We start from the raw sequence: 25000 nt of genomic DNA, 5'->3' as shown, positions 1-25000 counted from the left end.
GAAAATATGTTACAGCATGCTTAGTAAACAGGGCTTTAACAATTCTGAAACCAAGACTAAAAATGGAATACAAATGCCCCAAAAGTAGTTAATTGTCACCTTCGTGTTCCTGTGATGCCTGTGCAGTGCTGGTAATTCCTCATGAAAGCATCCTAGTCTAGTAAAACTAGAATGGTTGAAGATCTTTAAGGTTTTGAGTGAATTTTTAGAAAGACAATATCTATAGCTAATGGTGGGTTTTGAATAACACTGAGTCTTTGGTGTTGAATGTGTGATGGATGCCACCGCCTTTTTTACTGTTTGCTGCTGTCAGTTTATCCAGAAGAGGGAGCCATTTCAGTGGTTCAGTTCATGTGTTTGTGTTCATTCAGAGGCACACCCATTCAATGTGACAGCCAGAACAGTGACGACACAGTTTTGCATCACTGTGATCAGTGAATGCATCATGTTATGTCTGATTGCTATTCCCTCTGACACTGCAGGTTCGTCTGCATGGACCAACCAGTCCTCATATGATGAGCTTCCACAGCTTGAGGAGCAACACGCTCTACAAGTAAGCACTACAGAGATTTAAAAAACAAAACAAAACAAGAATATGTACCTACAACCACCCTCCCTCTGCCTCAGCTGATGATCACTGTATCCTCCTGTAGGACTGTATGTATAGAGAAGAACAGCATCAACTCCTTGGCTCTGAATGAAAACCCACATTGCAGTCATCAGAAGATGCTGGTGGCTGGGACTGTGTCAGTCAGCTCCACAGGTACCAGATAAACAAAATATCACAAGAGTAGTGTCCTCCTAGTCCTGTTCCCAAGACTATAAATTGGGGAGTTGCATCAAGAAGCTTGAGCTCTAAATTCAGCTTTAATCATAATATTTGTGACTTTGAAATATAAGCAAGGCAGAATATTAAATTTACACAGAAAGGATGACATAACGAGGTGGTTCAAATGCAGAGGCGCTTTAATGGTAAAAGCACCATCACCTCTAGAGTTCAACCTCGACTTTGGAACAGCCAAAAGCATCTGAGGCTGTAATTTGACTCAAAAATTCAGTATTTCTGTTTTGGGCCCTGGTCTCCTTTAGAGGTGATCAATAAAATAATGCACTAAAAGCATTTTGAGCTAGCTGAAGGTGACAGACTAACTTTTTATTTTTACCAAATAGAAGGGTTTGCTTTAATCTAGCCTAGAGAAAACAAAGCCATAGATGACTTTTTCCAGGTCAGATTATGAGAGCATTGTTTTGATCTTGGCAATGGGTCTTATCTTATGTAGAGCTTTAAGGGTGTGTTTGTGTTGCAGGTACCCGTATTCTGCTGAGAGACACCTCCATTTTGCCAGACATCCCTGGACTGCCTGCACTTGTAATGATGCTCTTCACTCCCATCATGGAGCTACGGTTGGTTAAATGTGCATTACCGCTGCACATATATGTACAGAAACTCACATTCTTATTTACCTAACATATTTATTTTTAGCACTGATGAAGAGAGAACCTGCTACACTGGGGCACTCTGTGGCTTAGGCTTCAACAGTCAGAAACAGGAGGCCATCCTGCTTGAACATGACATCGAACTGTCCTTTGATGTGAAGATTGATGTTGACGACATCACTGAGGTAAATTTAACCTCAGAGACCGTTGTGTAAAATCATCAAAACAGCCACTCAAAGGATTCTGAATAGAAATCTTTGTGCATGTTTGAATAGTCAGTGTCATTTAGGAAGGTTCCTACATGGCAGGCATAATAAGAGTTTTTCAGTTCTCCAAATATTAAGAACGGCTTGCTGTGTGTGCTTCGCTGTTGGGGAAATTTTAGTATTTTATTAATCTGGTAACACTAACCATTATGTGTAAGTATGTGTGCACTTTACTCATGCAGTTTGCTAACATTTGCTAATACATTAGCTCTCCACCCTTTCATCCAAATGTGATCCAGATGTGGTCATTTCTGTCATTAGTGCTAATGTTGAAGCTTGAAAATAGAGTTCTAAACTACTTTTTATACAGTTTGTAGCTATGCTTTGTGATACTGGCAGTGGTGTGTGTGGATGGTAGTACTTCACTTGTTTGTTTAAATGATGTGGCACCTGATTGATTCTTTGTTTTCAGATAAATGCTCTACGAATGGCTATAAACCACCTCGTGTGCGAAGGCCCCAATGGCACTCTGCATCTGGGGACTGACAGGATCAGGCAGCTGCAGGAGGACTGTCGGGACCGCCTCATCAGGTCTGATATAGATACATACTGGGGTTGTTCCTGGCTCAGGTCTTTGAGGGGTCAACGTGCACAATTGAGGTGTGTGTTGTATGTATATATATATATATGTATATGTGTGTGTGTGTGTATATTAGTATATATATATATATGTATAAGTGTTGTGTGTGTGTATATATATATATATATATATTTGTTATATATATATATTATATATATATATTATATATCTATATTGTGTATATATATATTTGATATCCAATGTCAGTGCATTGAGGGGTAACGAATGCACATTAGTGATGATTGTATGTATATATATGTATATATATATATACAATATATACAATTACCCACTCGCCCTGTGGGTGCTCTTTATCCTCAAAGCTTCATCAAATAACGCAAAAGCCAGATCAGCTAAAATGAGAAAGTATGACAGTTACCTCGAGTTTGATTTCATCAAGAATGACGATGGAAAACCCAAATGTGTTGTGTGTCTTCAAGTGATAGCAAATCAAGCAATTAAGCCAGCTAAGCTATAGCGGCATCACATAAAAAATTACCCAGAGTTTAAAGATAAAACAAAGTAATTTTTTTTCAGTGAAAAGGTGTGGATAACATGCGTCAGAAAAAATTAATGGTGAACCTGATAACAACTTCAGAAAAAGTTCAGTGTGCCTCAGTGCACATTTGGTTTCAGATGACAGGGTGGCATCCCAAACTGGCTCCTGAGGGTATGCAAAAATTGCTCCCCTTTCCTGCCACTTACCTCTGTAAATCATCATTTTCAACTTTGACTGTGAAGTACAGAGCTCGTTTATAAGTGGAAGATGATCTTCGAGTCTGTTTGTTATCCATCCTTACAAGATTAGAGAAACTGTGTAGTGAGAGACGCGCTCATCCTTCTCACTGAGTTAGGGAATAATTGTTGTTGATGACTGGATTGACTGTGTGAAATAAAGCCAGATACGGCAAAATTGCTAGATTTTTCATTTTTCTGCAAATAATTTTAATAAGGGAAATATGTTCATTGTGTTAAAATTTAACCAATTAAATAGTCTTTAAACTGCTCATGAAACAAAATGGGTTCATTTAAATTGTTCCAGTGTTTTCACTGTTTTTTTTTTTTTAAAGCTTTCCGATTTATTTTAAAAAAATGCTCTGAGTTTAAATACATCTTGAATTTGCCCGGAGTTTAAGTGTTCACGTTTATTTAAATTTTGTTTTGTTTATTTTCTATGAAGCTCATAGCTCTTTGAAACAGATTGAGTATTTATATTGAAAAATTTAAAATATAAATTATTCCTACATAATCTAGGAGTACAAAAGGCAGTCTATGAGCATGGGGATTAGAAGGGGGTACTTGGAACAATTTTACCCCTGTAAGGGGTCCCTGGCCCCCAAAAGTTTGACAACCCCTGCTCTACCAGAGGACTGGGAGCTTTTTCCTGATGGTCTTTCTTTAGGGAAGGCCAAAATGTCTTTGGTGGACAACAAAAATGGTTTTTTTTGAAAAAACAGTAAAAATGCTGAATTTTTAAGTTATTACTGTTTTTATTGTGCAGACTGTTCACGAAGTCTCCGCCAAGGGAAGCGATTGCTCCCCAGTTGTTTGAAAAACTGGGAAAATGGAACCAGGTAATGAGCAGATCAGTGCACTTTTATTTATTCATTTGATCATCTGCTCTGCTTAGGCACATTTAGGTCCTTGTGCTTTAAAATATGTATTTATCCTGCAGGTGGATCCTTCTCTGAGGATGGACATCGTGGAGCCGAGAGGTGGAAACGCCAGAGCCGTTCTCTACCAGCTACACCCTGTAACTGTGCTCAACAACTAAAAATGATTGTTTAAGTATTTAGAAATTGTTTAAATGTTGCATTGTGATTTGGTTAACTTCAATTTTACTTTAACTGTTGTTCGGAGGAGGTTTTTTTTTTTTCCCCACACAAGTTTCAAGTCCAATTTTTGTTGTAGCTTTCATCCTAACAGGAAAATCCTCCTTCCTTTCTTCATTTACGGTTACTTAGACACTTCCTGTTTAACTTGGTGGCTGCTGAAGTTCATTGATAAGATTCAGCCTCTTTGCCTTGTTGTGTTTCTGCAGTTGGTCATTAAAAATAGTTGTCTGCAACAGATGAAGCTTGTCGGTCTTCTGATTGTGACTCAAGAGGGAAGTTAAATTTGTCAGCACACACACAGACACACACCTGTCTCCTACTATTAGAGGTGTGGTGGTGCCAGAATGTATTGGCCTATATTTATAGCTCGTCATTCCAAGTCTCTCATTCTAAGTGTTAGCACCTTAAACTTAGCTGTTGCATCACACAGAAACACGACTTCATCTTATGAACGTCAACTCATCAGTAAAGTGGCTTTGGAGAAGTTTTACACCAAGGTACATTTATTTTTCTTATTCTTGTAATTAAATACATACTGTGAGTGCAAATAGTTAAAGAGTCCAGGGTCTAAAGAACTACAGAGTATAGTTGAACATAGTACAAAGTTGGACAGTTATTCAAACAAGCTAAATATCACCAGATACTCCTTGTCTTCATAAGTTGTACAATAGTACCTAAAACATGAGCGTGGGTATTGTTCCTTATGGTTATACAAAAGCAAAAACCCTACAATTACCACATCTAAGACGCATATCGTTAAATTATTTTGTGCTTGGAAACACCAAAAGGAAATCATTTTGGATATTTATATATATATTGACATATACTGAGAGAAGCCCCATCTGCTAACTCAGAAACATGAAGCTGTATTCAACATTGGCAGCAGAGCACGTCTGTGGGCGTTTAGCCATTTTGTGCCAAACCGTACAGTTTGTGGTAAGCACTGCAAAGCAAAAGATGTAGCGTGACTTTTAAAAACTGCACAAAATATATCAAATATTATTTACCCAAGGCTCGACTTCATGCACTTCATAATAAGCAACACAAAAAAAGTCAGTTTCTTTTTTTGTCTTCGAGTTGTGTACTTGTCTACCTAGAAACAGGATTATGTGCATACGTGTGACTGTTTGTGTGTGTGTTAGTGATTAGACTGCTATAGACAAGGTGAAGGCTTCTCCAGTGGATGCTTTTAGAGAACACCAAGATGACATAGCACTACGCCCCACAGATGACGACCAGGCTCTTTAACGGTGGGCCTGACTCCGAGCTGGACTGGACTGTCAGCTTCTCGGTGAGACACGTGGGTCTACTCCTCCTTCCTCTTGGCTCCAGGGATCTTTGCCTGGATCCTTGACAGAGAAAACAGGAATTTAATTTTTATGTTAACAGCAAGATGTTTACGCTGGATTTTATTTTTTCTCTTCTCTTTTTTTAATTTAAGGAGGGCATGACTTTGTGTGTTCTCTTTTTATGGTAGTCAATGGACCCGGCAAGTAGAGTCTGACTAAAATTAGCAACCTGTGTCCAGGAAGTGCATATTTAGGTATGAAAAGCAGTTACAAACCTAAAAACTCTTTGATTTTTGAGGGGTGTTGATGAGTTTATTTAAAGAAACACCCTGGGCATAATGCAAACATCTGTGGCTTTTCATTTCTTCAAAAGTGGCTGGAGAATAGGTAAATTTGCTAAGCAGTTAGAATTAGTATTTTCACATCCCACAGTTTTGATATTTTTATCATTAACAATAGTATCTGATCATTTTAGTTAAATAAAATGTGCAATAGCATCAGCAAACCTATATTTGTTTTTCCTCATTTGCCCATGCCACAGTTTGAGAACCACTGAGTTGCATAAATATATGAAAGATGCCCAGTAGAAGTTCACTTATATACTGGACACTGAGCAACTTTGAAGAAAAGAAAACGGCAGGTACTTCTTCATTTGTTTGCAGTAGACAAACATGAAAGTTGGTAAGTTGTAAACTTTTTTTCCCCCCTTTCTTTGGCAAAAAAGTTCCTCAAATAAAATAACTGAATGGCAGCCACTCACTTGCCCACCACAGAGTTGACCTGGGTCCGTATTAGTCCCACGTACTGATCAATTTGTGCCTAAAAACAAAAGACTTTTTAGAAGTTGAGCAATGTTTTTTCCAAACCTTAGCTGACTTGAGTTGATGTGCATTCCTACCTGATGTTTCTCATAGACCACCGGCAAGGTGAACATGGAGACCACAGCTGCAGAGGCACAGAAAAATAATGGTTAAAGTACTCTGACCTGAAGTGGAAATATGTTAAAAACAGGAAAAAAGTTGTTTCAACAGGAGGCCAAGCACACCCCAACCACTTCCCTTATCTAAGGTAAACTGGAAAAGCAAACACATACATGAAATGGAGCAGTACATGCCTCCAATAAATGCATTTGGTGCTCTCTCATGGTGACTGACATGTCATACTTCTGTTTAGTTCCCAATATATAAGGCTCTGTATTCTGATGATTATTAGGCTTCAGATGGAGTGTGAGTGAGTCAACAGCAGTGCCTGAAAGTCAGGATGAGCTCACCTAGGATGAGCAGTGTCAGGCCGTTGAAGAGAGCGCCTACGTAGGTCAGGAGCCACATCAGAACAGCAAACTGAAACAAAGTGTAGTTAAAGTTAGAGCTAGCAGACTTCTCAGCAGGGCTAAAAAGCAAACAGTGATCTTTTAAATGTGATGCAAACCTTCAAAGAGTCAACCAGATCTTGTACAAGGAACAGCCTGCGGAGCTCCTTCATACAGGTGTTGGTGTAGAGCAGGATTTTGTCAGCATATTTACTAATCTGGTCCTGAGACAGAGCGATTTCCATCTCCAGGTAGGCCCTGGTAACATATATGAGAGCAGACAAAAGTGATACATGTCCACAGCCATCCATTATGTGAATGTCACTGACTGTTTAATGCAAACTGGTCATTTTCTTCAACTGTTTCCACTCACTTGAAAGGATGTCCCTCATCTGTCTTCTGCACAGCCTGCAGTACAGACTTGTAGATCCTGAAGCTGATGGTGGCCGAGAGGGCAGCCAGGGCTAAGTAAGCTCCGACACTGACCACACTGAACTGGGTCAGGGAGAAGAGGAGCAGAAGCACGCTGCTAAACACGGCCCCTGACTGCTTCACATTCCTCCAGTAGAGCAGATCAATCGCTGGGGAGGGAAGGACAGAACAAAGGTAAACTGTGTTAGGATCCATAACCAGCATTCTTTAGGTTCAATTGGTATCCACAGATGTACGTTTCACAAACTGGATTAGGCTGCTGCGGTCTACACACCACACATTTGGGTCAAATTACTGGAAGCTGTTCACAACCCAGGGTCCTCAGAGAGCTGTCACGTTATCTTGTTTTAACCCAGCTTCATAACCCAGCTTTTCATTAGGTTAGGCAGAATGAAGGTGTCCCAGTGACGGTGTGCCGGTTAAGTTTCTTTACCTCTATATATAGAGCGACCTTTCCAAAGGTAATAACTGACTCTGACTAGTTGAACAAGTGCTTCAATCTGTGTTGCGACACTCCAGGCCGGAGGGCTTCATTGTTATACCTGACGTGTGCTTAAAATCAGGAGCATCTGGTCGGGTCTCATACGTATACAAACATACATACCATCGGGCACGTTACACTCCAGGTACACCTGCACTGCCTGCTCACAGTGCAGAATTAATGATTGACCTATAGCTCATTGAACGCAGCAGCAGAAATAGAAGCACTATCAGCAGTTCACAGATTATGGCTCAATGTGATCTGGTCAGAGCAGCAGCTCTGGATCATGATGAAGGATGACGATGCATCAGTATCTCATTAATGCAGCAAAACACAATGATTCCTGTGAAGCACGCTCCCTCATACAGGAAGAAATATTTTGGATATACACATACCCCCAGGCTGTCATGTGTCTTGCTGCACTGGTTTCCTTCTGTTCTTCTTTGGGTGGTGGGCCCTGTAATTTAAAGCCACTAGCAAAGCAAAGTGATAACTGAGGATTAGCTCAGTGTACCATTACAGCTCCAGCAGCCGACGGGTCCTCCTCTGGCAGTCGGCTGGAAACATGGGCTTGTTTCCATGAGAACTGTCGGCTGCTCCTTTCACCTCTGCTGAACCGGCTGCCCCAACACTCCAAGCACACCACTACCACTGCGAGCCAGACAGAACCACTATAGTACGGACGCCATTAAATCCTTGATGACATGCAGGGAGAACTGTTTAATGTAAGGTATTGTGCCCACGAAGAACAGAAGATCGCTGCTGGGGTCTCTTGGGTGTCTTCCTCTGTGCTGTCCGCCTGCCTGCCTGCTCGCTCTAATTTTAGCTGTGGAGCTGTGAGCAGCATAGTGATGACGGCCATCTTTACTCTCCACTAAAAGGCATCTGTAGATGCCAAAGAGGGAGGCTAAACCTGGATGTGAAAGAACAACCATTGTCACTGAGTGAGTCTCAGCTCCGTCACACACTGTTCCCACACTGTGAAACAGCATGTCTTGTCTTCTTAGTAACTAAAATACATTCCAAAAATGCTCAAGACCTATCCCAAACAACACCACCACTGTGAAATCAAAGACTCATTCATTGTCACAGCAGCTGCACATGGACCACTCCCCATTCGATCCATTGTTGCTGGCACGGCTCTACATGTGGCTACTGATTTGAACGGAGATGCTCACATACAATACACACAAAGACACACACACACGGGCAGGCACAGGTAGCGCAGACAAATCAACAACAGACATTTCTGCTCGGGTGACAGGTGTTGACAAGGCAACAGCGACTGAGGTCTGTGATGCGCCGCACAGATGGCACGCAGACTGAAAAGCTTTAGCTGCAGCAGAAGCGAGTACTGACCTGCGGCTCCCATGGCTGAACAGGGAAAGAGGCAGTTGCTTTATCCACGGACAAAAGGAGAGCGGTGAAAGGGGAGTCCCCCCCCCCCTGCACAGGAGGGGAGGGGCTACAGCCACACCAGCAAATCAGCATTCGCCTGAGCAGGAATGGGGGCTGAGGGATGGAGAGGGACGTGTATGGGGTGCGGTTGCCAAAGAACCACATTGCAATCCAGCACACACACACACACACATGCAAACACACACTCGTTCTCTGTTGGAGTGCTTTTATGCTCAGACTTTAAGCGCAGACTAGCTGAGATGAGACAAAGAACGTCAACCAGCCACTAATTTAAAAGTCAGCACATCAGAGTGGAAGAACCAAAAGACTTAAAACTGCACGATTTGACTTACGACAGCTAATAATCTTCCTAGACTGCTCCATTAAAACGCTTTGGTGGTATGGCGCTGCTGAGCACCTGCCTGATGCAGTTACCATAGTTACCATGCTCCATTTTCTCCCCACCGTTCAGTGAGAGATGGAGAGACAGGAAGGGAGGGGAAAGAACGTTCCTTTGGGAACAGAGAGAGATTCATTTTCTCCGAATCTGGGGAGACATCGGCACATAATGTGTCTTTGCACCCGGCATATGAACAGCCACTCCCTTTATTGTGGAGCACAAAAGGACAATAGCAGGTTAAATAGACTTATGGGTGGACAAGGCTGTGTCAGTGTATAATGAAGAGAAACGAGTGTTTAAAAGGCTTATACATTATAAGTCGACAGTTAACAACCACATCACGAGCAAAATTAGTGTTTGAATTCATATTGATCAAAAGACATTGTGTCTCTTAAGACGCTAAAGCTTCGGCTCCTACACTTTTTTTTTTTTTGAATGGGTGAATGAGAAACTTTAAGTGGTCTGTAGAACCACAAGTGCAGCCCATTCACCAAAAGCCTGTTTAACAGCTTAGCCTGATATTCATATAAAGGAAACCCTTAGGTATGATAGCACGATGTAAATCCCAAGTACAGCGATGACGGGGGGAAGCTGATTGAATGTACACAGGAAGCACAAATGCTGCCTGACAGCCCAGTCTGATGATATAATTATTTGCTCTGATATTGAACACAAAGACTGAGCAAAAAAGAACAAAACAGAAAATGATTAACACCAGTGCCAATAATTTGATTTCCCATCCCCCTTTTTCTGTAGTGGAACTAGTTTAGCCTGACCTCATTAAATCACTGAAGACATCCTGGTGGCCTGAAATGAGCCATCAGCCAGATGGAAAAAACATGCAACAAGACTTCTGTTGCAACCATCTTTCACAGCCGAGAGTCGGGAAAGATTTGGACCACAGCCACTGTGATTTGGACTTGGGGATGGTACCTCATCATGATCATTATTATTCTCTAATATTGGTTAATATATTAATGCTATATTAACACAGCTCAATGACAACTTAAGACTGTTAAAACTATCTGAAAGCAGACACACCCACACCCATATATGTATATATATATGCACTGTGTTCATATCAAACAAGTCCAACATATCAAAGAGGTTTGAACTAATAGCTCAGACTTCAGATTGCGCTGACTCTCAGTTTTAGATATTTTTTTTCTACTCTTATGATGAGAAAAACAGGGGGTGGGATCTTTCTGATGTGGTCATGTCAGAGTCATATCAAACCCCACACATCTGCTGTCCAAACCTTCGAACTGTGAGGGGCATTCAATCACAAGGAAGTTGGCTTGAAAGGTGAGCTAAGGGGCTGCACTGAGGCCCAGTGTAAGATTAAAAAAAGATTATTATAATATTTGAAAAGCTAATACAGTCTTGACAGTTGGTTTTAGAGCTGCCACTAGTGTTCTTAATTTTAAAAACTCTGTGACTTTATAAAGTTAAATTCTCCAGGTGTCAGCAGATAGAAAAGCATCCGCAGTGGAGAGAATATATTTTGGCCAACAGTGTGCATTAGAAAACCCATAAGCTGTTTTGTATACCTGTCATTTTTAATTATTTTGATTACATCATGTATCCATGACTCACCCCTGGACAAGCCTACATCATAGTTTGATCAACCCTGATGAGTTTGGTGGCAGTGAATCAGTATTTTGTATGGCAATGAGAATGACTACACAAAAATGCCTACAGCTTCAAAATGATGATGCACAGGCATTTAAAAGGAGAAGATAAATCAGCTCACTTTCATCCTTTGTTGTGCTGACTGCGGTGACTTAATTTGATGCGATCTTGATGCTGTGTATCGTTCGGATCAGGCTATAATGTTACACAGCCTGGGGTATCGATGTAGATCAAATTAAATGTATAATGACTCAGCACATTAATAACAAATAGGATGTTTTTGTCATCCTGAATCAGATACTGTTATGGTCTCTGCTGTGATACAATAAACAGACCAGTCTGTCATGTTTCTATGGCTTAACTAGACCTAAAAAGACGACAGATAATGAACCACAATCGGCGTGGAGGAAAAGACGCCATTTTCTCTCTCGGCCCCCTCTGTAAGCTCTTCCTTGCTGTTGGCACAGACGGCCGGAGGATGCTCTTCTCCGGCCCAGTCTCTGCAAGGTGCCATGGCGGCCAGAGAGAAAAGGCTGATGTAATGGGACTGGGTGCGCCCTGGTTACCATGGAGACAGTCTGTCAGTGCCATTCGGATGCTGTGACTGCCTCGTTACACAAAACAGAGCATCCGCCATAATAAACCAGCTTCCCTACACAGTCGCAAAGCGGGGAGGGTGATTACAGCAATATGCCTTGGTCCATGACACTAGCATCCATATTACCATGCACCCAAAACAGATGGCTCCCAGCACACTGGTGAGGATACAGTTATTTTCCAAAACACCAAGCAGCGTCTCTCACCCCCCTCCCCCTCCCTTTGTTTTCCTTTTTTTTTGTGAGATGCACAGACATGAAACAAGAAACGATCCGTCATAAGGGCGTGTCCGTGAGAAAGGTGGAACAGCAAACGGCACAGTTTGAATCCCGTACGCTTACAGCTAATATGTAACATGCAAACCACACATGCAAGGGTGACACACATGAATGTTTAACCTACATGCAGAAATAACCATGTTACCCCTCCACGGCCACAACGTATGCACAGACAATAAATGAGCAAATCACAGTAAACACGTCAGTACCCTGGCCTTTCCAACTGCTCCAGGAGCATTCCTTCTTGGTCACGTCTGCAGCTCCCTGCATGCTGGTGATCAGTTTCTGTCCCTGTTCTCTCTCTCTCTTGATTTTCTCTTTCTGCTCTCCGTTTTCTTCTTTGCCTAGCTCTTCGGTCGCACCGACTCACTCACTCATCCCAGAAAGGCATGAATAGTCGAAAAAGGATGCGAGAGAGAGGCTGAGACGACAGAGAGGGAGGAAGGGAGGGAGGAAAGGTTTCCAAGGTGCTGCCGGCGCACGGAGCACAAAGACTGATGCTTGTGGAGTGGTGCTGGCTAGAAACAGAAGGAGAAGGGAAAGTGCGTATGTGCCTGTCTGTGTGGAGGGAATGGAGTGGAGGGGGGTAAATTGTAAACACCACACCACAGTTTCTGCTGCAGCAAATCATCCATGCAATGATTAAGAGCCCGGGGGGTTTGGGGGGTGGTGACAAGCTTCTTTCCTTTCACAATAAAAGTCCTAACAGAGCATCTAATTTGTAATAGTGGGGGTAAAAGCAACGGAAGGGTTAGGTGGATGCAGGGTCACGTGGTGTTTAGAAAACTGCTTTTGTCGTAGCTCTAGTGTGGCATCATATGTATTTGAATCATTTGCAATATGCGCATTAAATATAGCACATACCACATGCTGTGCAGCCTTAAATAAAGAAGAAAAAAGGGAATTCTATAGTCTGATGTCATGCTGCACACCAGACAGGATGCAATGGAATATTTTATGAGCATTGAAAAATATGGCAACCATCCAGATTCGTTATTCTGTATTTGCACATGACACAATTTATGATTGTAGCCATAGATTAAAATAGCCTTTTCCAATATGACTCACTGGCAAATTAAGAGGCAAAGTGCTTGTTCTTAATAATTCATAACAAGAGACACTGTGCATTTACAGCACAATGCTCCTTGCTTAGTGTCTTCGGGATGTTTGTGTGTTATGGTTTCCTCTCCAGAACACATTTGTAATGCAAATGAAGCTGGAAAATGTGACAGAAAAAAGCAAAGTTGGATGTGTAAAAATGCAACTTAAAGAGCACAGTCATTGTGTGGTGTCAACGTTGAACAGAAAACAATGTGCTAATACCAGTTTTCAATCCCATCAAAGCTGCCAGTCCTGTCCCCTCAGTCCTCCTCCCCTCCACCCGCTGACAGCCACACCTCACACCTTCTGCTTCCTACAAGCTTGACGGGCCTTCATGCCAATACCCATGGAGAGGAAATGAAAAAGCTAACCTGGTCCCCCATCGCTGTTGCTATGGCAACTGGTATGGAAGTGCATGGACTGATGCAAACAAAATCTTCTCCCCTTCAACACAGCCTAACATAACAAAGGTGCACTATGCCCTCTAGTGGTGGAGATAAAAAAGACCTGACCTGCTTTTTACTAGCATTTCCAGAACCTTCTTCTAGCCTCAGTAAACAAAGTAAAACAAATGCATTCAGCTGCTATGAAATGTGTCAGTTTACATTTTAAACATGCAGCTATTCACCTGATTCAACCAGGGTGTCGGTACAACCCATGCTTTCTTAGAGGCCACAGAGGAACCAACGCAGACAAAAAAAAATCTAAATCAGAGGTTATTTTATTTGCTCTACAAACATGGGGGATTCAAGAGGATTCCTTCAAAGCTCTTAAGTAAGAGAGTGCCCCAGTTTTGACATCACAGGATTATGTAAACCCGCTGTTTTCACTGACAGCCAGAACAGCCAATAGAAATCAAAATAGCCCTGCTGAGATCAAAAGGTGCAGGCTAACCAGCATTAACTGCTCACTGTGAGTGGCATGTCTGACTTATCTAATCTCAGGGGGCTGAAGGCTGATGTGTGAAGCCAGATGTTGTCAAGATGCTGGAAGGCCTCCACCCCCTCCTGCACATTTGTAATTCTTATCATTTGCATCATTAGAGTCACAGGCCTGAAACTGTAGCTGATTTTCAGTTGCCTTGCATTTTAAAGCCCCATATCCTTTCTCTGTTTTTCCTTCTATACACCACCAGGGGGAACCAATTGTGGGGATAGTGCAAGACAAGCCTTCCCACCCACTCCTTGTACAGAGATAAACACTGAGCAGCTATTTCACGGCCTTGTCAACAAATCATCGCCAAAACACGCAGTCCATTAAGTAGCTTCTATGATAAACACCAGCAGATAAATTAGTACTTGTTCCATGAGCTGACAGCTAGTATTTAAGATGGGAGCACAGCAACAAATAAAAGATCACAATAAGTTATAAGTTTGTGTGTAAACCTAAGAAGATATAACAGCAACAGTTTTAGGACTCACCTTTTTGTTTATCAAAGCCCTCCAGGAAAGTTGATGCAATAGGCTTTCCCAGGTCTCCTTTGCCCTCGCTGGTGATTTTGTGCATGTCTTCCTGGTGGGGCTTTTCTGATCGCACCTCGGGAGGCACGGCCGCAGTTGGGGGCTTTGGTTTGCTAGGGCGATCCTCCTCCTTTTTCACTGGGCTCTTGATCTTTTCTGAAACCAGGGGCTCAACGGGCGCCCCCTCGGTGGTACTGCGGGGAGGGACAGTGGTGGGAACCAGGGGGGAGGGAGGGCTGACTCCCTGTTTGGGGCCACTGAAGCCTTGCTCTCTCTTTGGGCTTTCTTCGGACGCAGACTCAATGAAGAGATCACTGTCAAGCTCTGCCTCCCTCTCTTCCCTCAGTATGCTGTAAGCTGTGGGTGGAGCGTGACTGCCAGCGAGGCCTAAACCACCCTTGGCAACTGGGGGACTGTCAAAGGGGTTGTTAGGCTGGCTGAACGTGCCCTTGCTTTTAGGTGGCTGGGCAAATGGGTTGCTACTGGCCTTAGGAGGTTCCTCAGACACCAGCTCAATCTCAGAGTCCCCAGACTCTGCGCTGCTGCCATCATGGTCCCTGCCACTGCCCTTTGTGCCTGGGCTGCTTTTGGAAACTGCATCAGACTTGAATATGTCATGAGAGGGGAAATCTTTTTCTGCTCACAAAGAAATCCAGAGAAAAGAAGGCATTAGTGTCTTCCTTGCAAATCTGGACACACAGTATGTGCATACATGACTTAAAGCTAGATTACATAACTTTTGAAAGAATAAAGAAAACTCTTTTCTTTTAGCAAATAAAGTCTGTCTACAAGTGCTAAATGTTAGCATTTTCTCCTATTAATATGGTAATTTGCACACCCCAGCCACAGAGAAAAAACTTAACCTGTAATTCTAATGTGTGTGTGTGTGTGTGTGTGTGTGTGTGTGTGTGTGTGTGTTGTGTGTTGTGTGTGTGTGTGTGTGTGTGTGTGTATTGATGCTGATATACCAAGCTACAGACTTTTATCCATGTAGTGCACAGGTGAAAGGTGTTTGTGTGTGACTATGTGCTTTGCCTACTTGTTGGTGAAGCACTGGGAGTGGAGGCCGGGCTGTCGTCCTCTGGCTCTGACAGCGTGACAGTGGGGACCCCCTGTATGCCCACACTGAGGACGCTTTCACGTTCAGACGCATTGACTGAGGGGGGGTGTGCTGGCGGCTCTGCCTTAGTAGTTGTTGGCTGGGACTCGGTCAAAGTGATCTTCACCGGGCTGGCCGTCTGTGGCGTGTCGCCTAGGTTTCGGTAGGAACGGTAGTCTCCCAGCTCCTCATCAGATGGCTCCTCAACATAGGGGAAAGAATGGGAGCCCAGTGCCGGACCTAGATTTTCTTCATCCTCATCATCCTCATCTCTTCTGGGATTCTTATCAATGTAGCTGCCCAATAAGTCATGTCCAGCTGAGCCTTTGTCCAGCAGGTTGTGCAGAGCCCCCTGTTGCTGGTCAGGGCGCTCGTCGCCGTGGCTGATGTCCATGTAGTTGTAGGATTCTGTCTTATCTGAGCCCAGCAGAGATTTTGCTGCATCACTAGCTTGGCTGGAAGTCATCTTGGAGCTGAAGCTGTAGGTGTCACTTGAGAAGTGATCCAAGGAAGAAGAACCTGAAGCGTGGCTAGAGGGCTTCAGGTCGTCAGACAGGTAGGAGGCTTCCTGGCCCGTTGTGAAGGTCTGATTGGACAGCAGGGAAGTGTAGACATCACCATCATCATTCATAGGCTTCCTGAACAGGCCAGACATGGGATCATCTACAAAAACAACCAGACAGACAGAAAGCAAGAGCGAGAGAGAGGCATGAAACTTAGGTGACAGATAAGTGTCACACAGAATCAAACCAGCCTGTGCCTGAGCAGTCTGATTAATGAAAACATCCAGTTAAACAAGGCTGCGCTTCAGCTGGATCTGCTGCCAAAAAGAGGGGCTGTGAAAGCAGCACAGTCAGACTGGGTGCCTGTCTGTGCAGATCAGGAGGGATGCGGTAACAGAGCGTACTTGTACCCGACGAGGGACAAAGGGGGATTGTTCAGGCTCCCCCAAAAAACACAGTGTCGGAGCCAAAGTCTGTTCTAAATCATGCCAGCAAAGGGTATTCTGTAATCACATTTCTACTCTGTAATCACCAGTTCTCCGTCTTCACAAAATAGTGTCATCAAAATGAGCTTATGCACACATGCTAATGATGCAGCACAGGAACGGTGAGGACCAGGCAGGAAAATAACCAGTCTCACATAATGCAAACTGAAGTGGTAAACAGGTGATTGCTGGCAGGTGTGAGGACTACTCCCTGCCGTCTTTCTGGACTGTGCTGTGTGTCCCTTTGTGGACTGGGCTGATTTATCCACTTCTGTGGTAAGCTGAAAGGTTTTCATCAGTTGCTTCTAGTCACTGTAATGTATATTAAGACTGATCCATGAAGATATGGATAAGCAGTAACAATACAGAGGTATGTCTTGACGGGCAACTTCTGCTTATATTAGGATTATTTAATTTAGTATTTTAGCCTCCCATTACAGGAGTGTAGTCCTGTCCTCTATTTCTACTGCTTAAGCAGGTGAGTCAGCTCAGGTCAGACATGAGCTGTAGTTGGAGTTGACTCACTTTATAAATTTGAATGTCCATGCTTCATTAATGCGGTGTTTTAGTTTATATTGTAATGAAGTTTGCTTACTGATAGGATACTCCCAGTGCTAAAGCAGTGGCTTGTTGGCTTCCCACAACCATGATGTTTTTCACGTATTTTAATATTCCATAAATGTTTTAAATATTTTTTTAATAATTTAATTTAATATGGTTTTAATAAACACCCATAACAATGACACATAATGTCACATAAAACAGGAAGGAATGTCAGAACATTAAGAATCAGGAGCAAAGGTCAAGTCAAGTATTTCCATTTCCTGACTTTAATTTCAATTCAGTTTTATTTTTATAGCGCCAAATGACAACAGTTGCCTTAAGGTAGGACGAAGACCAACAATCAAATGTCCTACTATTAGCAGCACGTGGTGACAGTAGGAAGGAAGAAGATCCTTTTTTTCCCCTCCAGCAGAACCAGGCTCAGGGAAGGGCAGGGGACGGGGCAAAACTTTTAATAAATTTGGATCAACTGAAGAATTCATGTCAAGCTTCCCAGTCTAAGTTGACAAAGAGTCCCACTTCATATAAAACTGCAACATTTTTATCTCATCCTCCTGTCACACATATTGAGACAATGTCCGACATTTTTATTGGTTCTACTTTATAAAAGTAAACGTGGCTGAAAGAGACACATCTGCAGGTCTATGGATACATCCCTAACCAAACATGTCTGGATAGTTTGTGTATTTCTTCAGTTTCAGCCTACCCTTTTTTAGTATTGTTCCACTTTGTCCCACACATGCCTACTCTTTGCCCCACATTTAGTTTGTTGGAATCTGTTTACCCTATACCAGTTTTAGTTGTGCAACATGTGTATAAAATGAACATCAGCAATCACAGTAGTCCCACAAAAATACAAACTATATACCATATAATGTTAATATTTGTATTATGCTGTGTACAAATCAGAGTTTATGCTTCCACAAATCCAGCTCCTCCCCCCTGCTCTCCAGCCTTGCTTCTCCCAGGGCAGCGGTGAGGCTATAAATAGGCTGGATCCAGCTGCCGGGCTGGATGAGGGGGTAAGATTTTAAATAGTAGCCTTCGGGTTAGCTCTGGAGGATGCAGACTGACTGACAGAAGACCCAACAGGTCAGGACGTCCCGTCCCTCCCTTTGCTTCCTCTGAAAAGCCCCGCCACCCTTTCCTTCGGCTGTCCTTCCAACTGCTGCTTCCTCAGTCATTAACAATACATCATACCGCAGTACAGGGACATAAACACTACACACACAAACTGAGATACAGGGGAAAGCGTGATGTGGCACGGAAGGAAAGCAAAGCTGGTCAACACGTTTTTCAATAGGTTGCTGTTGAGCCATATTCAGCTCAGTAACATGAATGCCCTTGATGTACTGCTAAAGTGAAGCAACATGTAATCCTCTTAGTCCACTACTATGGTATAGGTCCCATCAATCGTCCCACAGGCAACAGCATCATAATCTTAACACTCACTGATTCACTGTACAAATGCTGTGCAGTGGGAAGCACTTAAAGCCACTAAAAACTGTGAAGCGAGGTCATCTCCCAAACTGGGAACTGCTCATGCTCCTGTTGATTGTAGGCAACACCCCCACTGCTTCCATCTATATCAAGCATTTTTACATAACAACACAGGAAATACAGTTCAACAGCACGTTCAACAATTAAGAGGCTTGATTTCTGTCTTTAACCGCCATGAGAGCAGCTGCTCTGAGCAGCCGCTTGACAAACTTGGTGGAGATTGAGGGCATTTTGAATCTGCTGATCTTATATAGCACCCAGACAATGGAAAAAAAAAACCTCACAAGGCTGAAACGAATGCCTTACTGCAGTTGGGACAGGATTGGAAATGACAACAGAGGAATTCTCAGCTCACACAACATAATCATGTCACTGAAAGGATGGCGCAGTGCTGTGAATGGGCAGTCCCTTTGTTGTCCTCTGTGCAGCCAGTGCAGCTCTGAAACTAATGCAGCCTGACAATCTGTGCTACACCAAGGCATGGGCTCCTAATTATCAGGCAGCAACACACAAATGTGAGCACAGATATCAAAAGGGTTTGGAGTTGCAACATGAATATATTAGCACTGGAAATAAAGGTGCACTGAGCCGCCTATATGGCAGTCATTCAGTGTGCAATAAAAACGAAAAAGCATTAAAAAAGAAACTTTGAAAATGAGGAGATGCAAAAAGAAATGTCGCTTTTTCCCCCCACAAAGCATGCCTACAGACTCGAGCATCATGCTGCCTCACTCCTTGCAGGCAGCAGTGCAGGAAAGAGTCAAAAGGCATGCTGCTGATTCCATGATCCGTAGAACAAGCTGGACTGACATTCTGGCATAAGTCTGTCTGTCTGCACTGTCCGAGCACCCAGAGACCCTCAATAGTCCCAGTCATACAGTTAGTTTCATAAGCCTTTGGACGATGACTTTTTGGGGGGAATTTATGCCTCTGTACAGCCCACAGTGGATTTGAGATTTAAAAAATAAATCAAGAGGTGATTGGAGATGGGGTTTCACCTGTAATTCAAGTGCTTTAACTAAAGTACTGGATTAACTGCTTAGGAATTACAATTGTCAAATTAAGCAGGAATTTATATTTGGCATCACTGGAACTCTCAATATGAGGTCCGAAGAGATGTGGATGCAAATGAATGCAAATACAAATCGTATACAACAAGATGAAAACTGGTTATACTCAAGAAGAAGGAGGCCAGATTGGAGTTTGCAAGAAAACACCTAAAAGAGAGAGAATTTGTTTTCAGATGGAACCAAGATTAACTTCTACCTTAATAATGGGAGCAGAATTGTATGGAAAAAACTGAGAGACAGCACATAATCTGGAGCATACCATCTGTCATGGTGGCGATAATGTTATGGTATGGACATGTATGGCTGTCAGTGTAACCGGGTCACTAATGTTTATTGATGACGTGACTGCTGATAAGAGGCAGTAGGATGAATTATGAAGTGTGTAGGGCTGTGCTCTCTGCTCAAATTCAGCCTAATGCTGCAAAACTGATCTGACAGCTCTTCACAGTTCAGATGGATAAATACCCAAAGCATAGTGCAAAAGCAACCCAGAGTTTCTCAGAGCAGAGAAATGAGATTAGGGCTGAGCGATATGGCCTGAAATCCATATCGCGGTGTAATTTGAAGCATGTGCAGTAACGATATATATCGCGATATATTCTTTTCTTCTGTATAATGTATTTTCCACACTATAAGGCACTTAAAAACTTTGGTAAGCCGCACTGCTTGATGGATTGTCAGAGCATTACGGCTGCCGTAGTGAGAAGCTTCGCGGAGTAATCTGGGCTTCAGGTCCCTAAGTCAAACGAACACAGTGTTAAAAACGGTCTAAATTCTTTCATCTTTAATAAAATCATCAGCGTTGCTGCTTTACCAGGTGTAACAATTAAGTTTAACATCCAGGCATCGATGAAAACAGAATTTATTAAATTTAACGGAGTTAGAAGTTAACAGGAAGTTAGCTCGCTAGTTTCCACCTAAACATGACATACCATGTTCTGACTGAGAGATTTTTGAAACTAATTAAAACGTACAGCTCTGCTACCACTTCCAACATAAATGAAGACAGAAAACTAAACAGCAGTGGCGTTTGCAGGGTTACTGAAGTTGGACTACCTGGTATATAATGTTGTGCTACGTGATTGCTAGCGACACAGCTATGTTAATAATAGATAATGGATTGGATTTATATAGCGCTTTTCAAGGCACCCAAAGCGCTTTACAATGCCACTATTCATTCACTCTCACATTACACACTGGTGGAGGCAAGCTACAGTTGTAGCCACAGCTGCCCTGGGGCAGACTGACAGAAGCGAGGCTGCCATATCGCGCCATCGGCCCCTCTGGCCAACACCAGATAACATTAACAGTGAAGCTGGAGGATGAACGCCAACTTTTTTCCACTCGATAAAAGTTAACGTGAGGGATTCTGGTGGTCAGGGACAAATGCAATCGCATAGCAGGATGCTATACACGGGCCAAACTTCAGTCAGGAGAACAACTGAGATTATTCATCCACAATACGAGGTTAGTTATTAATATACTGCAACAACATGGGAATAGAGCAGCTGCGAGAGAATTCAACATTAATGAATCAATGTTACGGAAGTGGAGGAAGCGCAGTTTTTGGCTTTCCCCATATTTCAAAAGTGCTTCATCTCTTTGCTATGACTGTTGCGGCCATAATTTGCAGATGATAATGGTTGTAGCCGCTGCGATGCTTTTTTTCTCAAACTTTATTGAAATTACAAAGTGAACAGCCAGTCATTCCAGTTCAGCCTGAACAGTAGACATACAAGGCAAATAAAAGTAACAATATACAGTACGCCGCTGCGATGCTTTTGACCAAAACGGGTGCAGCTTGATGACATCATCAACATGCGCTATCGCGGTAGAGCGAAAATCTCTATCGTTGGCCAAATTTATATCGTTTCTATCGTATATCGTTTATATTGCCCACCCCTAAATGAGATATTCTTCATTGACCAAGTCACCTCATCTCAACCCAACAGAATGTTTTTTAGTTACCGATAGGGCTGCTCAATTAATCGAATTTTAATCACGATTACGATCTGGGCTTTCAACGATCATAATGATAGCGATATAGCCCCATGTATCCCTCGGTCAATCGACGCCCGCATTCGCAGTAAATTAGACAGGGAACGAAGAATCAGCAGTGACGTGGACCATCCTAACTGTGACACTCTTCTATCATGCTAAACTTAAAGTCAGTAGATTCATTGCTGGACATCTCTATAAAGACTTTACTGTGAAATGGGAAAATGTTGTATTTTGTTTCTTTCGAAGGCAAAAAAAAGAAGATGTTTACTTTATAATAAACTTGTTAGTTATCTTAGCTAAATTTTATTTTCACAAATGCAAATACAGTAACAAAAAACCTAATTTTAAACATTACTATAATGATGTTTTATGTTACATAAAATTGATTAGTGGATCACTTAACAAAAAGGCTATGAAAACTATTACTATTTGTAGTAATTACAAATTATTTGAATGTTTGTAATTCTTTGTATTACACCCCCTGGCATATGTTAATTTTGTTCTGATTGTATACATGTTCTGTATACTGTTTCTTAATAAAGTTTAATATTTTAAAAAAAAAAAAAAAAAAGAAGCTCGGAAAGCTAAGCAGAAGTTATTTGGAGAGGAGAGTGACTGCGTTGGTTGAAAAGAGAGGTAAAAAAAACTTCAGTGGTGTGGAAACATTATGGGTTCGCGGAGTCAGACGTGGATCAAGTAGACATAGTGTGTAAACTTTGCTACAGTGTCGTAGCTGCACCACAGAGCAACACTGCAAAGTTCACTAAACATAGATGTTTACATTTTTCATTTATTTCTTATATTGCAAACATTTGCACTGTTATCAGTATTTGCACTATTTTATATTATTTTTTAAAGTCATTATTCAATACATTGTTATTGTTAACCCTTTAAAGCCGGTCAGAGCAGCACGCTCCGTTTTGTGTAACTATTTTTAAATCCCTGTAGAACCTGAACCGTGTAAGCTAGCGCAATAATTTTTTTTGCATATGAAACCAGAGGAGTTGTACTTACATCTTATGCCATCAGCTTGTCCTCGGTCACGGTTTCCTTCCACATATAGCTTTGCAAAAATTGCATAAAAAGCGCTTGCAGGAACAAAAACATAATATTCCAGAAACACGCTTTGCCGATCCGATCAGCTGTTCTTAACACTTCCCACATTGAAAAAGACGTCACGCGAACTATCGCATTTCCTGCCCGAAACCGGAAGTGACGTCATTTTCGCGGAAAATGTAGTTTTTTACTTGTAGGCCTTAAAAGCCTATACTAGTGTTTTTATAAGTCATGTTTGACTTTTCTGAATAGTTGCTGGGATGCTTAGAACTCGAATTGCACTGCTGGAAATAGTTTATTTTGATGCACCTGCTGTTTTCTTTGCAAATTTGATATAGATAGTTAGATAGTTTTTTTGTTAATTTATGTTGTAATTTATGTTAGGTCAGTCTGTCTTGTCTCTGCTAGCCAGCTAACTAGGCCTCTTAGTTAGCTAGTTTAGTTTTTCTGTTAATTTATGTTGTAAATTTATGTTGCATGTAGCACCTTGGTTCCTGGAGGAACGTTGTTTCGCCTCACTGTGTACTGTTAAACTGTATATGGTTGAAGTGACAATAAAGCCAACTTGACTTGACTTGACTTGACTAAATTTGCATCATAGGATTGTTTTTTGTTTTTCCCACAGTATATAAAAATTGCTGTATCTCCAAAATAAAACTATGAAGACACTCAAAATAAATTTCCTGTTGTTGTAAACTATTTTTTGCAACTTTTTTGTATTTAAAGTTTTGAGGGATAAACCTCTTAAATTTCTCCAAGTAGAAATATATGTAAAAAAAACAAAAACGATTTTCAATTTTTTTGTAGTTTATTGCACGTAATATATGTCAAATAATCATGATCTCAATTTCAGTGAAAATAATCGTGATTATCATTTTTGCCATAATCGAGCAGCCCTATTCCAAGACCAAACTTAAGGCCAGAGCGACAAGCTTATCAAGGGAGGAAACACAACATGTGGTGATGTGACATCAGCCAGTCATTTACTGAAAAAGAGTTTTATCCAAGTATAAATAACAATCTAAAAATTAAAAATTTTAGTTTGTTCCATTCATTTTGAACTTCTAAATATTGGGGACTGTGTATCAAACGTCAGTTAAGGCAATACTTTTGAATTATAGCTGACAGTCTACACTTAAAATAATCTTTATTGTTTGAGTTCAAGTGTTGTGGTGACGGAGGTAAAATTGCGCGCCCCCCCCCCCCCCCCGCCCCCCCCCCCCCCCCCCCCCCCCCCCCCCCCCCCCCCCCCCCCCCCCCCCCCCCCCCCCCCCCCCCCCCCCCCCCCCCCCCCCCCCCCCCCCCCCCCCCCCATCAAATTAACCACAGTGGCTTTGATTGTAATCTTCAGCCTGAGTTAATCTTTATGGAAGTGCATACTCCACCCATGACCCTCTGAGCAATGGTGTTACTTTTCAGGTGTTCTCTTTCACCATATGACCTTGTGGAAATGGCTCTATTACAGTGCTCTTCTTTCAACCCATCTGTGCATTTGGGGCTTGAACTTCCTACAAGTTGTCCTTTCTTTACCGGAAAGACAAAAACTGTACAAAAACATGCTAAACATGGACTATATCCAAAGACATGTGCATGTGTTAAAATCACAAAACATTTAAATAAGCCAAAAGTACATGGAAGTGCATATTATTCACTTGTTTTTATTCTTCTGTTTCCCTTTATTGGGTTTTGTAAGTGTGTTAGCAGAGCTCAAGTGGTTTACATGCTGGTAAATTTCTTTAACTAACTGGTGGTATTTTATGAAGAAAGTTAAGTATTTGCCTTTTGTGATTGATGTGGATGATTGAAATTATAACTCTAGGGTTCACTATGATTTCCTGGTAGCTGGTATAATAATAGATTTCTAAATTGAGTCTTTTGTATATCAGTGTTTAAATGAAGTTAAAGTTGTAATGGTCTCTGGCTCTAAAAGCTCTGGCTTTTACATTTAAGTTCATGTACAAGCAGATGAATACCAATCACTGAGTACCATATTTTAATGATGGTAAAGAAAAAGAAAAAAAGGGGAGCACAAAAACAGCCTATACTGAGAGCTGAGGTCGATAGGAGAGCAGCTGGGCAGATGGATTCAAGTGCTCTGCTGCATTGATCCGAAATGACAAGGGCATACAATTACTGTAAGAAATGTTTGGTGAATCCACCACTGTTTAAAAAAAATCACTTAAGGCCACCAGGACAATTTTTATTGTTCCAGCAGCCTCTGTCAAAA

At 42.0% G+C, this 25000-nt stretch overlaps 2 protein-coding genes across 4 annotated transcripts in view; one reads left to right on the top strand and one right to left on the bottom strand.

Moving 5' to 3' along the window:
* The window catches only part of tdrd9 (tudor domain containing 9), a gene marked incomplete in the record, with an annotated part of 45176 nt that extends 40821 nt beyond the window's left edge, over positions 1-4355 (top strand). The window contains 7 exon segments of the mRNA XM_014331929.2: positions 483-553; positions 654-763; positions 1308-1404; positions 1484-1622; positions 2116-2234; positions 3785-3857; positions 3959-4355. Of these exon segments, the coding sequence (XP_014187415.1) occupies positions 483-553; positions 654-763; positions 1308-1404; positions 1484-1622; positions 2116-2234; positions 3785-3857; positions 3959-4057 (708 nt within the window).
* A 244-nt stretch (positions 4356-4599) lies between these two features.
* rtn1a (reticulon 1a) overlaps positions 4600-25000 on the bottom strand; it is a 24661-nt gene continuing 4260 nt past the window's right edge. The window contains exons 2-9 of one of the 3 annotated variants that reach the window (XM_005916679.3): positions 15535-16257; positions 14457-15131; positions 7090-7297; positions 6836-6974; positions 6678-6747; positions 6306-6352; positions 6168-6226; positions 4600-5467 (exon numbers count right to left, since the gene is read on the bottom strand). In XM_005916679.3, coding sequence (XP_005916741.1) covers positions 5425-5467; positions 6168-6226; positions 6306-6352; positions 6678-6747; positions 6836-6974; positions 7090-7297; positions 14457-15131; positions 15535-16257 — 1964 coding nt within the window. In that variant the 3' untranslated portion in view covers positions 4600-5424. Of the gene's footprint in view, positions 5468-6167; positions 6227-6305; positions 6353-6677; positions 6748-6835; positions 6975-7089; positions 7298-8988; positions 9337-12143; positions 12557-14456; positions 15132-15534; positions 16258-25000 lie in introns of those variants that run through there. The other 2 variants (XM_005916682.3, XM_005916683.2) reach the window with 2 other exon arrangements.

Source organism: Haplochromis burtoni, unplaced genomic scaffold, assembly GCF_018398535.1.
Source record: "Haplochromis burtoni strain Fernald_Lab_line unplaced genomic scaffold, NCSU_Asbu1 Contig_16, whole genome shotgun sequence".
NCBI lineage: Eukaryota > Metazoa > Chordata > Actinopteri > Cichliformes > Cichlidae > Haplochromis > Haplochromis burtoni.
This window is presented reverse-complemented; position numbering and strand designations above follow the sequence as displayed.